At 55.1% G+C, this 12,491-nt stretch overlaps 1 protein-coding gene across 2 annotated transcripts in view; it reads right to left on the reverse strand.

The window, feature by feature from the left end:
* ADAMTS2 (ADAM metallopeptidase with thrombospondin type 1 motif 2) overlaps positions 1–12,491 on the reverse strand; it is a 220,750-nt gene that overhangs the window by 134,335 nt on the left and 73,924 nt on the right. For both annotated transcript variants that reach the window (XM_066352718.1, XM_066352712.1), the window contains exon 3: positions 9,742–9,901. In XM_066352718.1, coding sequence (XP_066208815.1) covers positions 9,742–9,901 — 160 coding nt within the window. The remainder of the gene's footprint in view (positions 1–9,741; positions 9,902–12,491) is intronic.

Here is a 12,491-nt window from a genome sequence, read left to right on the forward strand (position 1 = left end):
GCTCTGGGGAATGCTGCTGGGGAGAGCTCTCCTGCACTGCTGCTCGACTCCCTGGACACTCACAACTGCTCGGGCAGCAGTGCTCTGGGGCCCAGCTGCTCTGCTGTGGGCTGATTAAAGGACACATGGCAGCAGAGCACCATCCTTGTGCTGGCCCTCGATAAATGCGCTGTCTCCAAGCCACCAACGCAGCCTCACGGGCAGAAGAATTACCCACAGACTGGATTACAGAAAGGCTGGCTTTTGTGTAACAACAATGAACAGAACTGAAAAGGCAAGGGGCACTACAGCCTGGGAAAGCTGGTAGAAACAGACAGAAAGTCAGGATCTGGCACAGATAATGGGCTTATCCTGACATGTGAGACCTCAGGAGATGAATGGGCCAAGGGCTTAAGTGGGGAGAAGAGACACACAAAGTAATCAAACTCCAGTAGATCGCCAGCCAATTGTCTTCTCACCGGCACTCAAAGATGCACAAATTAAAGCAAAAAAGGTAGCACTGCCTCACTGCAGGACCAGCCGAGTAGCAGCTGGCAAGCCCCTTTGCTGGTGAGGATTTATTTGCAGACTCCATTCTGGGAGCTAAGTGGGAAGCCAGCCTGGCTCTGATCCTGAGCCGAGACTGTCCTGTGCTGGGATGCCACCGTTCTTCCATTCTCTCAGGAAGTGCTCCTGGGCAGCCGCTCAGAGACAGGGCTCCAGGGCGTCGGGGCTGCCTCAGGCTGAGGCCTGCAGGGTCAGCACCAGAAGAAGAACCTGAGGCTTCCTGCACGTAGATCCTCCAACCCAAATTCCAAGAGAGACAAACATTCCCACAGTCCCAGGCAGCAGCTGGGTGGATAGTCCACACCCTGCACGCTCTCACAAGTTTCCATCCATCCCAGCAGGTGAGGGCCCTCCCAAACCAAAGTGCAGACTAGGGAAGGAGGGCCTGGCACGCCGGAGAGGCATGGACACACGCACGATGGCAGGAACCTTAGACTTCACGTTGTCTCCAGCAACCCCGTCTCACCGACGAGGGCCTCTGCTTCTCAGGGCGAGAGGAGCTGCCAGTGCACCCGAGAGTCTGCCAACCTGTGGAGCAATGTCTGAGGTCACTTCCTCTCACCCCAACCATCTGCAAGCCAATGGGCTTGCTGTGACCAGCACGGTCTCCCCTGGGAGACCTTGTCCTTTGAGCCAGGGCAGCAAGGCACGGGGCAAGGGCCAAGCTCTGAAGCCAGAAGAGTTCCCAATCCTGGCTTCTGCACTTGTCCAGGCTACTTGGCCTCCACCAGTGTTCTCACCCCAGTCTCCATCACAGCCATCCACCAGCTCCCCAGATGCTCGGGTCTTTCCAAAGCTGTGCACTGTCTGTGATCCCTTCCCTCACACCCACTCTTTGTGAGCTTCACTTCCAAATATGTCCTGCACCCCATCCACTGGAACCACCCAAGGTCCTCTATGGCTTCCATCCTTCCACTCCCTCCATTGAGCGCCCACATGGGGCTTCCCACGGCTGGAAGGACAAGACCCTGCCTCAGACGACGACTCCATGTGAACTAGACTGCCCACATCTCTGGCCCGGCGCTTGTCCCCTATGTCTGGAGTAGACTTCCCAGGGCCAGCTATATGCATGTCACTTCTGACCTGAAGCGGCCCGCAGCTTTACCTCTCATCCCATCCTTTCCTCAGAATTTGTTTTGCTCACAGATTTACCCCTCTCTGCAGCATCTGCTCATGTCTCCCCAATGGCCAGTGACTCCACCTGGCTCACTCCCTGTTGTATCCCCAACCCAATTCAGCCCAAGGCACAGGTGGACATGTAGTAAGAATGTGCTGAATGGGTGAATGTCCAAACGCATGAATGAGGGCAGAAGGTGCTCGCTCTGAGCCTGTACCCCGTCTCAGTAATAGAGCTGTTACTCATGGTACTGCTCTGTGATTGGGGAGGACCTCCTCCCTTCCAGGCCAGATCAGCACCATCCCTCACCTTGCACTAGACCAACTCTCAGGCCACTTCCTCCACCAGATGCCAACCGAGCCTCCTCAGATCCCTGATGTTCTGCAAGCTGTCCCCTAAGCCCTGATTTGGACCCAAGAGCACCATCATCCTGCCTGGGTACCCCACAGGAGGTGCTCCAGCCGGACTCCACTGTCAGGTTCTCCCCCGCCAACTCCAGGCACACTCCCTGAGGCTTTGCCAGGGGGCAGCCCACAGCCCAGGACCAAACCCAGGCTAACGCGGCCATACCCAGAGCTCTGAGAGACACCCCAACTCAAGAATCTACCCCATGCTCCATGTGTGTGTGTGTGTGTGTGTGTGTCTGTGTGTGTGTGCGCGCACCAGAGAGAGAGAGTGCAGCTGAGGGACAGGAAAAATACACCCTGCGGGTGACAGGGAGCATGAGCAGACACCTCCATTTCCACTTGACTCTGTGACCTTTTCCCAGCTTAGCCTTCCTTCAGGGCCAAATGCACAGCGTCGCTCGGTATTAATTTCAAAGAAAAATAGGTCAAAGAAAATTGGAAATATTCATAGAAAACACTTCAGGCTTAGATCTGGCTGACGTGTTTGCTGACCTGCAGAAAATTCTGAGAAGAAATGGGGCCTCTACCTTCTGTGAACTGGCAGAGTTGGAACCTTGGGCCTCAATCCAGTCTCTGCTTCAGAAGGACCTTCCGTCCCTTTTGGATGTCCTCTGAGCTGTCTATGCAGCTTCATCCCCCTAGCCAGGACCCGGCACCTTTCACCTGCCATCGGGACCCTCTGCGTCACCAGGAGGCCTCTGTGCAGAGACTGGCTGTGGGACACCTGTCCTTCTGACTCATCATGTAGACACAGGATGTAGAAAGCCCATATCTCTTTCAAAATTGTCCCCTGGGGTGTGGTGGGGTCTCATGAGGTTCCCACAGATATTGAGGCTCAGCTTTTCCTGCCTCTAACAGGCCAGCAAGCATATGGGAAACACACACACATTAAGTTGCTCCCAGAGTCAGCAAGTCTCTCCCAGAGATATCCTAGTCTGCTGTGCTGGGGACCCCCAAGGAGCAACCGAGCACACTGCTCTTGTTAATTAAACCCCAGAAGAACTGAAGCACAGCCTGGCTTTGCTCCCAGGCCACGTGTTACTTGAAGACAGACATGGGTACTGCATGCCAACAGAAAGCTCTCAGGGGGATGTTCACAACACAAATGCAAGGGAAGAAAAGAGAGAGCATTAGTTAATTGTCTGTGGAAGACAGAGTCGCGCCAAGTCTGACCAGACAACTCCAGGACCCAGTGAAGATACAGAGGCCCCTCCTGGCGTGAACCTACATCACCGCACTGGCATCTCCAGCCTCTGTTTTGGGCCAGCCAAAGAGCAACGAAGAGCTGTGGCCTTTGCCAACGGTGGCACATTCCCACACCTCACAGTTACTGCTTCTCCCTGGGGCTCCTCCGCTGCAGGTGCCATGGGGGAAGGAAGAGGAGGAGCTGAGAAACCTCAGGCTTCCAGCTGCAACTTGGTGAGTTGGCAACTGCCGGCCGGGCCAGGCATGGAATGGGTCAAGTCTGGTGCAAGAGCCCTGGTCACCACCTGAATGGGACAGGCCAGCCTCCAGAGCTTCAGTGAGAGGCCCAGGAGTAATGCCTGGGTTAATGTCCCAGAGAGAGCCTGGTCTTGAGACACTGGCCCGGCCTGGGGCTCTGGGTGCAAATCAGCCTCTCCCTACTCTCCTCCAGGCATAAGGCTCCGAAACAGAGTCCCCGGGAGGCTGAAGCATGGCTCCCAGGGTGTCCATAGCCTGATCCCCAGAACCCGTGCCATCTTACATGGCAAAAGCACCTCTGCAGATGTGATCAAGTTAAGAATGCTGAGATAGGAAATATAATTTATCCCAGGGGGAAAATGTAATCTCAGAAGCCCTTATAAGAGGGAGAGAAAAGGAGGCATAACCAGAGAGGAGGAGAAGCCACTGTAACCATGGAGCAGAGATCAGCGTGATGTGGCCATGAGCCAAGGGATGTGTCGACCACAAAAGCTGAGAGGCGAGGAAGGGAATCTTTCCTTGAGCCTCCAGAGGAAACCAGCCCCGCTGATCCCTCAAGTTTAGCCTCTTAAAATCCACTTTGGATTTCCATCCTCCAGAATTATAAAGGAATAAACCTGAGTTGGTTTAAGCCACTAGGTTTGTGGCAACTTGTGACATGGGCCAACAAGCTGATCTCAACAACTTCAGGGCTGAGACTGTCCGTGACCTGGCTCCTCCCTCTCCCCCATACCGGGCCTCACACTCGGCTGGGCCCCCTCACCTACATCTCACACCATGCATCTCTAAAACCTGGTGACTTGTCTGTCCTCACAAGACTCCACTCTCCCAACCCCACTGCTCTGGCTTCCCTCCCTCCAGCCTGGACCACAGTGGCTGGATGACACGTGGAACTAGCTGGCAGGCCCTTTTTCTCTCAGGGGTTGCGCACTGCCTACAGGAGGCCATGCTGGCTCTGGACCAGTTGAGGTGGCAGCCCCTGGCTCCTGGCCCTGCTCACTGCCCGCCCACAAACTTCACTCCTGAGGAAGCACCTCAGAAGCCTGGAAAACCTGCAGCAGGTCAGCAGGGAGGAGGAACTGTGGGCCACTGGGTGGGGACTGTGCCCCACTGACGCCCTGTCCTCCCTCTCTCACAGGCATTCTTGGCAGCAGCAGGGAAGCGTGCTCCCCAGGGCAGCGTGCCCACTCTGCCCACCAGGGAGGCTGCTGCAGCCTGATGGCAATGGGCAGAGGCTTGGCACTGGCTGCTTCCCAGAAGGAGGTGGCCAAGGTCGCGGGCAGTGAGCTGTCTGACTGTTCTTCCTTCAGGCAGGGCCCAGAGTAAGGAGGGGTGGGAGGGCACAGTGGCCCAGAGGCAGTTCTAGGGGACCAGAACCACCCATCTAGCAGGAGCTCACAGCCCCTCCTCTGTCCCAAGGCACAGAAGAGCAGCCCCAGTGGGTACAGAGGACACTTTGCCTTCACATCTCATAAACACAAGTGGCCAACGGGGGCCGTGTTTTATTGGTCCCAGATGGTGCTTACAGAAATTTGAAGCAACATCTGAAAATCAGAAGAGTTCACATGAAACTTCTGATGTCTGGATTCCCTTGGTTGCTGCCCCAGGCCCACACTCCCACCAGTTCACACCTGGGAGACAAAGAGGGGCTCTCTGCTTTGCCCTGTGTCCACAGTGAGACCAGGCAGAGGCCACGTGCTACTACATTCATGCCACAGTTCCCCTTTTAGCAGAGACATATTCGCTGTGTCCATGTCTATGTGAAAAGCAGGAAATGACAGCCAGGCCAAGGCTGGTGTGATTCTTTTCCTTGCCCTGCAGCCTTCCGCATGGGCATTGCCTGCTGGGCCCTTCAGGCCTCTGAGTTTGCAACCCTTATCTCAGGACGGCAAGACTTTATGCAAGTCAGTGTGTGACCAACAGAGACCACATGCCCAGGACATGACCCAGGGATCTTTCCACTCCTGTGGGGACTTTCCCAGAATCCCAAGTTCACCTCTCCTCCCGCCCTGACAGCCAGGCATTTGATACCAACAGCAAGGTTGGCTGGCCTTGAGATCAGCCTAGCCACAGCACCACCCGATCCCAGCTCAGCCCAGCCTCTCCAGGCCCCTCAGCCCAGACGGAGGCCCAGCAGAGGCAGAGGGTCAACGGGCTTGCCTGAGCACTCACTGTCCTCAGAGAAGGAGGGAGGGAGGCCTGGAGCATCACTCCTGACAGATGTGCATCTCTTCCCCGCACAGCCAACCAAAAGGGGTGCGCACTGATTCACTTTCTATATCAGCCAGATGGTGGCTTCCTGGGTCCTGTGAATGCTATCTTATATGACAAATAAATAAATAAATAACTTTGCGGATATACCTGTAATTATATTGCAGATCTTGAGATGGGGTTATCCCCCTGGATGATCCGGGTGCCCTAGATCAGTGGTCCCCAACCCCCGGGTCACGTAAAGATATTGGTCTGTGGGCCATTTGGTACCGGTCCGCAGAGAAAGAGTAAATAACTTATATTATTTCTGTTTTATTTATATTTAAGTCTGAACGATGTTTTATTTTTTAAAAATGACCAGATTCCCTCTGTTACATCTAAGACTCATTCTTGACGCTTGTCTGGGTCACGTGATACATTTATCCGTCCCACCCTAAAGGCCCGTCCGTGATAATATTTTCTGACATTAAACCGGTCCGTGGCCCAAAAAAGGTTGGGGACCACTGCCCTAGATGCAATCATGTGCATCCTGATAAGAGAGACTTAGCGAGACTGACACATACACAGAAAAGGAGGAGGTGATGTGGCCACAAGCCAAGAGATGCCAGCAGCCATCGGAAGCTGGGAATGGTGAGGAATGAATTTCCTTCCCCCACGGGGCCTCTGGGAAGAGTGTGGCTCTGCCAACACCTTTGTTTCAGTCCCATAATATTCATTTAGAACTTCTGCCCTTCAGAACTGTGAGAGAACAAAACGCAGTGGTTTGAAGCCACCTGCTTGGTGGTAGTATATCGAAATAGCCTGAGACTAGGAAGGGAGGGATATGCCAGGACCATCAGGCTAGGGCTTCTCTCCCCTTTCCCGCCAGCCATGGCTTCCCCTCAACAATCCCAGACCACAAGTGTGACAGGTGACAGCCAGCGCAAGGCTCTGGAAGGAGCCCAGAACTTGGAGTGAGTACTTGTGCAAGTATGTACATATGTGTGCAGATGAGAACACACACATATCCCAGAGATGTCAATGTTAGACAGCACACCCACCTCCAACGTACTGCCAGGGGCACAGGGCTGGCTCCGGCAGGACAGAGAGTGAGGCTTGCAGTGCCTGTGAGAAGCCTCTCCCTAAAACGCCACTATAGCTCCCTGGCCTCCAAATTCTCCTCTTCTACCCTGGCTGGGCTCCCAGGCCCAGCAAAGCTTGGCAGAGAAGCTTCCGCCACACCTGCAAGGCCAGTGAAGGGTACAAAGCCCTTCCCCTTTTCCTCAGGCCCTTGCTCATCCAATACCCGCCTGCAGGACCCAAGACTGACACTGGTGATATAAGCTTCTGCAATTCACAGCCGACGCTGGCCCAGGCCCATGAAGACATATTAAAACCTTCATTTTCCTGTTTCTGTGGGCACTCTGAAACCCTGCACCTGACCTCAGGTGACAGAGACCATTAGTGGTAACAACTCTTTGAAGCTCGGTGCTTCCTTGACATTCCAGGAAGCCTGCCGGCTGCTCAAGGAAAGCAGGACAATGTGCCCTAGTGTCCTGGAGGGGCCGTGTCAGACATCCTCACCCCATCCACCCTCGCCAGACCAGGAGGTCCAGGGCAGGTGCTTCCCCTTGCCCAGAGGGCCCATCACACCCACCGTCCATCAGTAAATAGCTGGGGCTTCAAATGTGCTTGGAGGAATTGGTAAGGGGAACAGGGAGTGGGGCGTTAGAAGCCTCCTGCCTGCTTCAGCCAGAGTGACACTAATAGGTCAGGGTCTCTCCATCAGAATCCCCCAGAAGAAAGTACTCCCACTGCGCAGGCACGCACAGATGTCCTGGGTTCCACGTCCTCTGGCAGGAAAGAGCCAGGGGCAAATGAACTGAACCAAAGACGCTGCTTTTCCATTTGTTCCAGCTGCACTATGGGCTTTAACTGGGCTCAAGCTGATGGAGAGCTGGCTGGAACTGTCTGATGTCACCTCAGGCCCGCAGCCCAGCCACAACAGAACATGCATCTGGACCCCTCCAGTGAGTGGGCCTAAACCCCGGGCCATGTGTGAACAATCAGGCTCATCCAGGGAAAAATGTACTTTCCGTGGACCAAGTCATCCTCACAGTGTCATGCTGACACTGGGCAGGACCATCACAGAAAGGGGACTTGGCCCTCGGCCATAGGCCTACACACCCACCGCCTCGGGGGAGGCCTGCAGCTCAGTCTGGGACACCGTCCCCCACCCCCTTCCAAGACAGCCACAGCCCCCAAACAGTGGAATTGGCCTTCTTCAGCATCTTCTAAGCCAATGGTTTCTGGGCTTATTCTGAGTGTAAAATTCCTTTCTTAAACTCTGAGTTCCAAGCTCTCACCAAAGTAAGTGGAGAGGGAACAGGGGGAAGGGAAGATTTAGGAGAAGATGTCCAAAGACTAACAGAAGCCCAGCTAATGAGGCCAGGCTGTGGCAAAGTGCTGTCATGTTCAAGGACACACGCACCACATAGAATGTGGGATTGAAAACTCGCCAGGGCAGCTGGCAGCCCCTCACCCAGGGTAAGCCAGACCCTCGGGACCACCAGTACAGGCCAGCACAGAAGCCCCAGGCCCAAAGCACAGAGTGGCAGGCTCTCAGCAATGTAAGAAACAGGCTTTTCTAACCCCACTGGACAGATAAGAAGACAGGTCAGAGGCTCAAACTTGCCCACGGGCAGCGGGCCAGCAAGGAGCAAGGCCAGGGCTCTGCGCTTCCCTGGGTTGAGGCACATCCCCTGTGCCATTTTTACTCCCAGCCACATGCTATGGGTTACTCTTCATTCCTCTCCCTACAGAGCAGCCCAAGGGTGGGAAAGAGGCAGGAGGCGGGCAGCTGGGGAAAGCCGGGCAGCCCTGGCAGACAGAGATTTATCACCTGATGGATGCCACCGGACACACTGATCAGCTTGAGTGCTAGGCCTTCTGATGGAACAATTCCGTTGCAAAGATAAGTGACACTGCTCATTGAAATTAGAATGGTGCCCTGCTAGGCTGCTCCCAATTTATCTGTCAAGCTGGGGAGTCAGAGACCTAAAGGGTGAGGGGAGGGTCTCCACAAATCACAGCCCAGTGCTCTGGCCCGACAGGGCCTCTGGGGCTTATACATGCAGATGCACCTGACCCCAGACCCAGGCCTCTCTGCCTGCTGCTACCTGTCCCTAGCCAAGGGTTTAGGACCTGAGGCTGAGGCCAGAGCCCACCCCTCAAGAGCCATGTGCAGGCAAGGTGACCTCACTCAGACCCTGGGCCCTGGGGCCTGTGAGGCCTTTTAGGACCACAGTCAGACCCCCAACTTGTCCGCACTGTGACCCGTGATCCGAGATCCCAAGAACATGGCATGGTTTGGGCTGGCACTGAGCCCGGCCTCCAGAAGGGCTTGAGGGGCTGCCCCACGCCTGCCCCGGGGCCATCCCTATGCCTGGCTAGCAGCTGTTTCCACACTCCTGGGCCCAGAAAGCACTTTGGTTCTAATTTGAAAAGGACAAAATCATGCCAGTCTGCACAGGTTGCTGAGACTGCTGGGAGAGCCTCTGGGGCTTTGTGGTGCACTGATCTCTCCTCATGGGCTGACGGAGCACTCAGGGGTCTCCTCTGCAAGCAGCCAGAAAGAAGTGGGCACCATCGCAGGGAAAGTGGGCAGTGCATAGCTAAGGGAGACAGTCTGGGAGCAGTGGACATCTTCAGAGGCACAGGCTCTCACAGACACGGGATCAGCACTAGAGCCGAGAGTTGCAGGCCAGTCTGGGCTTCCGTTGCTTCCTGACATTTGCCGGCCCTTGGCAGAAGAAGGTAGATCCTCAAGCAGCTTTTAATGTCCACTATGGAGGTTCCAGACCTGCAGGCTTCGTGGCTAACATGCATCCAGAGCAGGGGCCCCTGCCCGGGCATCCCCACTGTGCTGTGTGGTCGACAAGGACAGGGCTCAGCCTCAGGCTGGCACCAGGCCCACCGAAGAAGTGCCTGGGTTCCCCAGGGGAGACATCCAGGGCTTACCACCTACAGTAGCCTTACCTGTGTCCAGGGCCTGTGGCCCCACCAGAGAAGGGAGCCTGGGGATGGATGGCCGGCGATATACCACGTGCACACGACCCTGCTCATCCTCCTTCTCTGCCAGCCCCTTCTCCAGGGGCTCAATAAAGAACTCGTCCTCCTTCACACGGATCATGCCAGCCTGCGGGGCAAAGATGAGATGGTTCAGATTCCCAGAGCACAACAGACAAGGCGGGGGAACATGAGGAGGGTCCCCGATGGTCGACTCCCCCACCTGTCAGAGATAGGTGTGGGTCTGGAACCCCGGGCTGAGAAGGTCATGGACAGAGGCCATAGGGGCACCATCTACCCAGAACCTCCACTTCTAATCACTGAGGCCAGAGCCACTGGACGATGGTGAGTTCTGTCTGGGGTAGGGATTCTGTCTAGGTCATTCCTACCCCTATCTTCCAACTCCCCTCATCTGGGCTGGTCAGGCCAAACTGTCAAGAACAGCCTGAAGGAACTGAAGTAGACCATGGGCCTCTGTGGCCCCAGGGGGGGGTACCAAGATATGTCTAATATGGACCAGTGCCACCCTACCTGCAGGAGCCCCACGTTCAAGACAAATGTCAAAGTTGTCAGCCAGGGCTGGATCTGCCCACAGATGTGCTCAGTATATCCCACACAGTATTTTTAAAGTTGTAAATCTAATACTCAAAATCATCAGATTTCATGTTTCAAAAATGGGATCCCAACTTTCTTTGGGAAATGCAGGCTTGAACCACAGTGGGCTCTAGGTTGCCAGGCAGGGGGTGCCATGGATGAAGCCTGCACCCCTGCAGCCCACTGTGTGCCCCTTCATGCACATGGGTCACCAATTGCAGCTCCACAGCTTCACTGCTGCCTCTCACAAAACCACCATGGTGCCCTTTCTTGTAAAGCTCTTGCTGGAAACCCCTCCCTCAGAATTCAGGCTGTCCTGCAGTCTGGCACCCAAGGCTCTCAGCCTGCCTCCAGCTCACACACCGCACGCCAGTCTCTGGGGCAGTCCGTCCTTCCTACACGGGGTGCACAGCTGGGCCTCCCTGCCCCTGAGTTGGGAGAGATCCTGCTGTAGCCCTCCACGTTGGCCATCGGGTAAACTCAAACTCCCCTTTTAATAACTGGCTCAACCCCCCCCCCCAGCCACCACCCTTATATGGTCCTGCCCTCCCCTTGACCATACTTGGTCACTGTCCAGCTCACACACTTTGATTTTTTGGTCCAGTATCCATAAAACAGTGGTCTCACACTAGGACTCCCACTGTGTCAACCTGCAGATCTATTTCCTTTCGATTGCACATAGATGACTCATTCAGAAGTGTGTTTTAGTTTTGTTTTGGTTTTTTTTTTCTGAAGCTGGAAACGGGGAGAGACAGTCAGACAGACTCCCGCATGCGCCCGACCGGGATCCACCCGGCATGCCCACCATGGGGCGACGCTCTGCCCACCAGGGGGCGATGCTCTGCCCATCCTGGGCGTCGCCATATTGCGACCAGAGCCACTCTAGCACCTGAGGCAGAGGCCACAGAGCCATCCCCAGCGCCCGGGCCATCTTTGCTCCAATGGAGCCTTGGCTGCGGGAGGGGAAGAGAGAGACAGAGAGGAAAGCGTGGCGGAGGGGTGGAGAAGCAAATGGGCGCTTCTCCTGTGTGCCCTGGCCGGGAATCGAACCCGGGTCCTCCGCACGCTAGGCCGACGCTCTACCGCTGAGCCAACTGGCCAGGGCTGTTTTAGTTTTTTAAAAGACCACTTTATTGGCCCTGGCAGGTTGCCTCAGTGGTAGAGCGTCATCCCACTTTGTGGATGTTCCAGGTTCAAGTCCCAGTCAGTGCACACAGGAGAAGCAACCTTTTCCACCTTCCCCACTCCTTTCTCTCTGTTACTCTGTTCCCCTCCCAAAGCCAAGGCTCCACTGGAGCAGGTTGGCCCTGTGCTGAGGAGGGCACCATGGCCCCCACCTCAGGCGCTAAAATGGCTCAGATTGCAATGGAGCAACAGGACCCGATGGGCAGAGCATCACCCCCTGGTGGGCTTGCTGGGTGGATCCTGTGTTGGGCACATGCGGGAGTCTATCTGCCTCCTCACTTCTCACTTAAGAAAAAAAAAACCCAAAACAAAAAAACCCCACTTTATTGAGGTATTATTAAGGTGAGCAATCATCCTCCTTTAGGGAGGACAGTCCTTCTTTTGTAAGTTCCGTCCTCCCTCAAAATGTGTCCTCCTACATGTCCTCCTTTTTTTATATTGGAAGGCTAATCTGTAAATGTCCGTATTTGATCAATGCAGAGTCGATCCATTGCGTGTGATGTGACTTATTTGTATTTGACATGACCATTCGTCAAGGATCAGTAAGTACAGTGCGATTATGAGACACATGCACTCCGCACAGGAGAGCTTGAGAGAGCACGCATATACCGAGCACGCAAATGGCTTTGTGTACTTCTTACTGAAACATGACACGGCACATACTACGCTGTAGACTCACGATTATTTCTTTCTCAGTGAATATTCAATCAAAGACAATTAAACAGGCCCTGGCCGGTTGGCTCAGTGGTAGAGCGTTGGCCTGGCATGCAGGAGTCCCAGGTTTGATTCCCGGCCAGGGCACACAGGAGAAGCGCCCATCTGCTTTTCCCCCCCTCCCCCCCTCTCCTTCCTCTCTGTCTCTCTCTTCCCCTCCCGCAGCCAAGGCTCCATTGGAGCAAAGATGGCCCAGGCACTGAGGATGGCTCCACGGCCTCTGCCTC

This window comes from Saccopteryx leptura, chromosome 1 (assembly GCF_036850995.1).
Source record: "Saccopteryx leptura isolate mSacLep1 chromosome 1, mSacLep1_pri_phased_curated, whole genome shotgun sequence".
In the NCBI taxonomy this organism is placed as follows: Eukaryota; Metazoa; Chordata; class Mammalia; order Chiroptera; family Emballonuridae; genus Saccopteryx; species Saccopteryx leptura.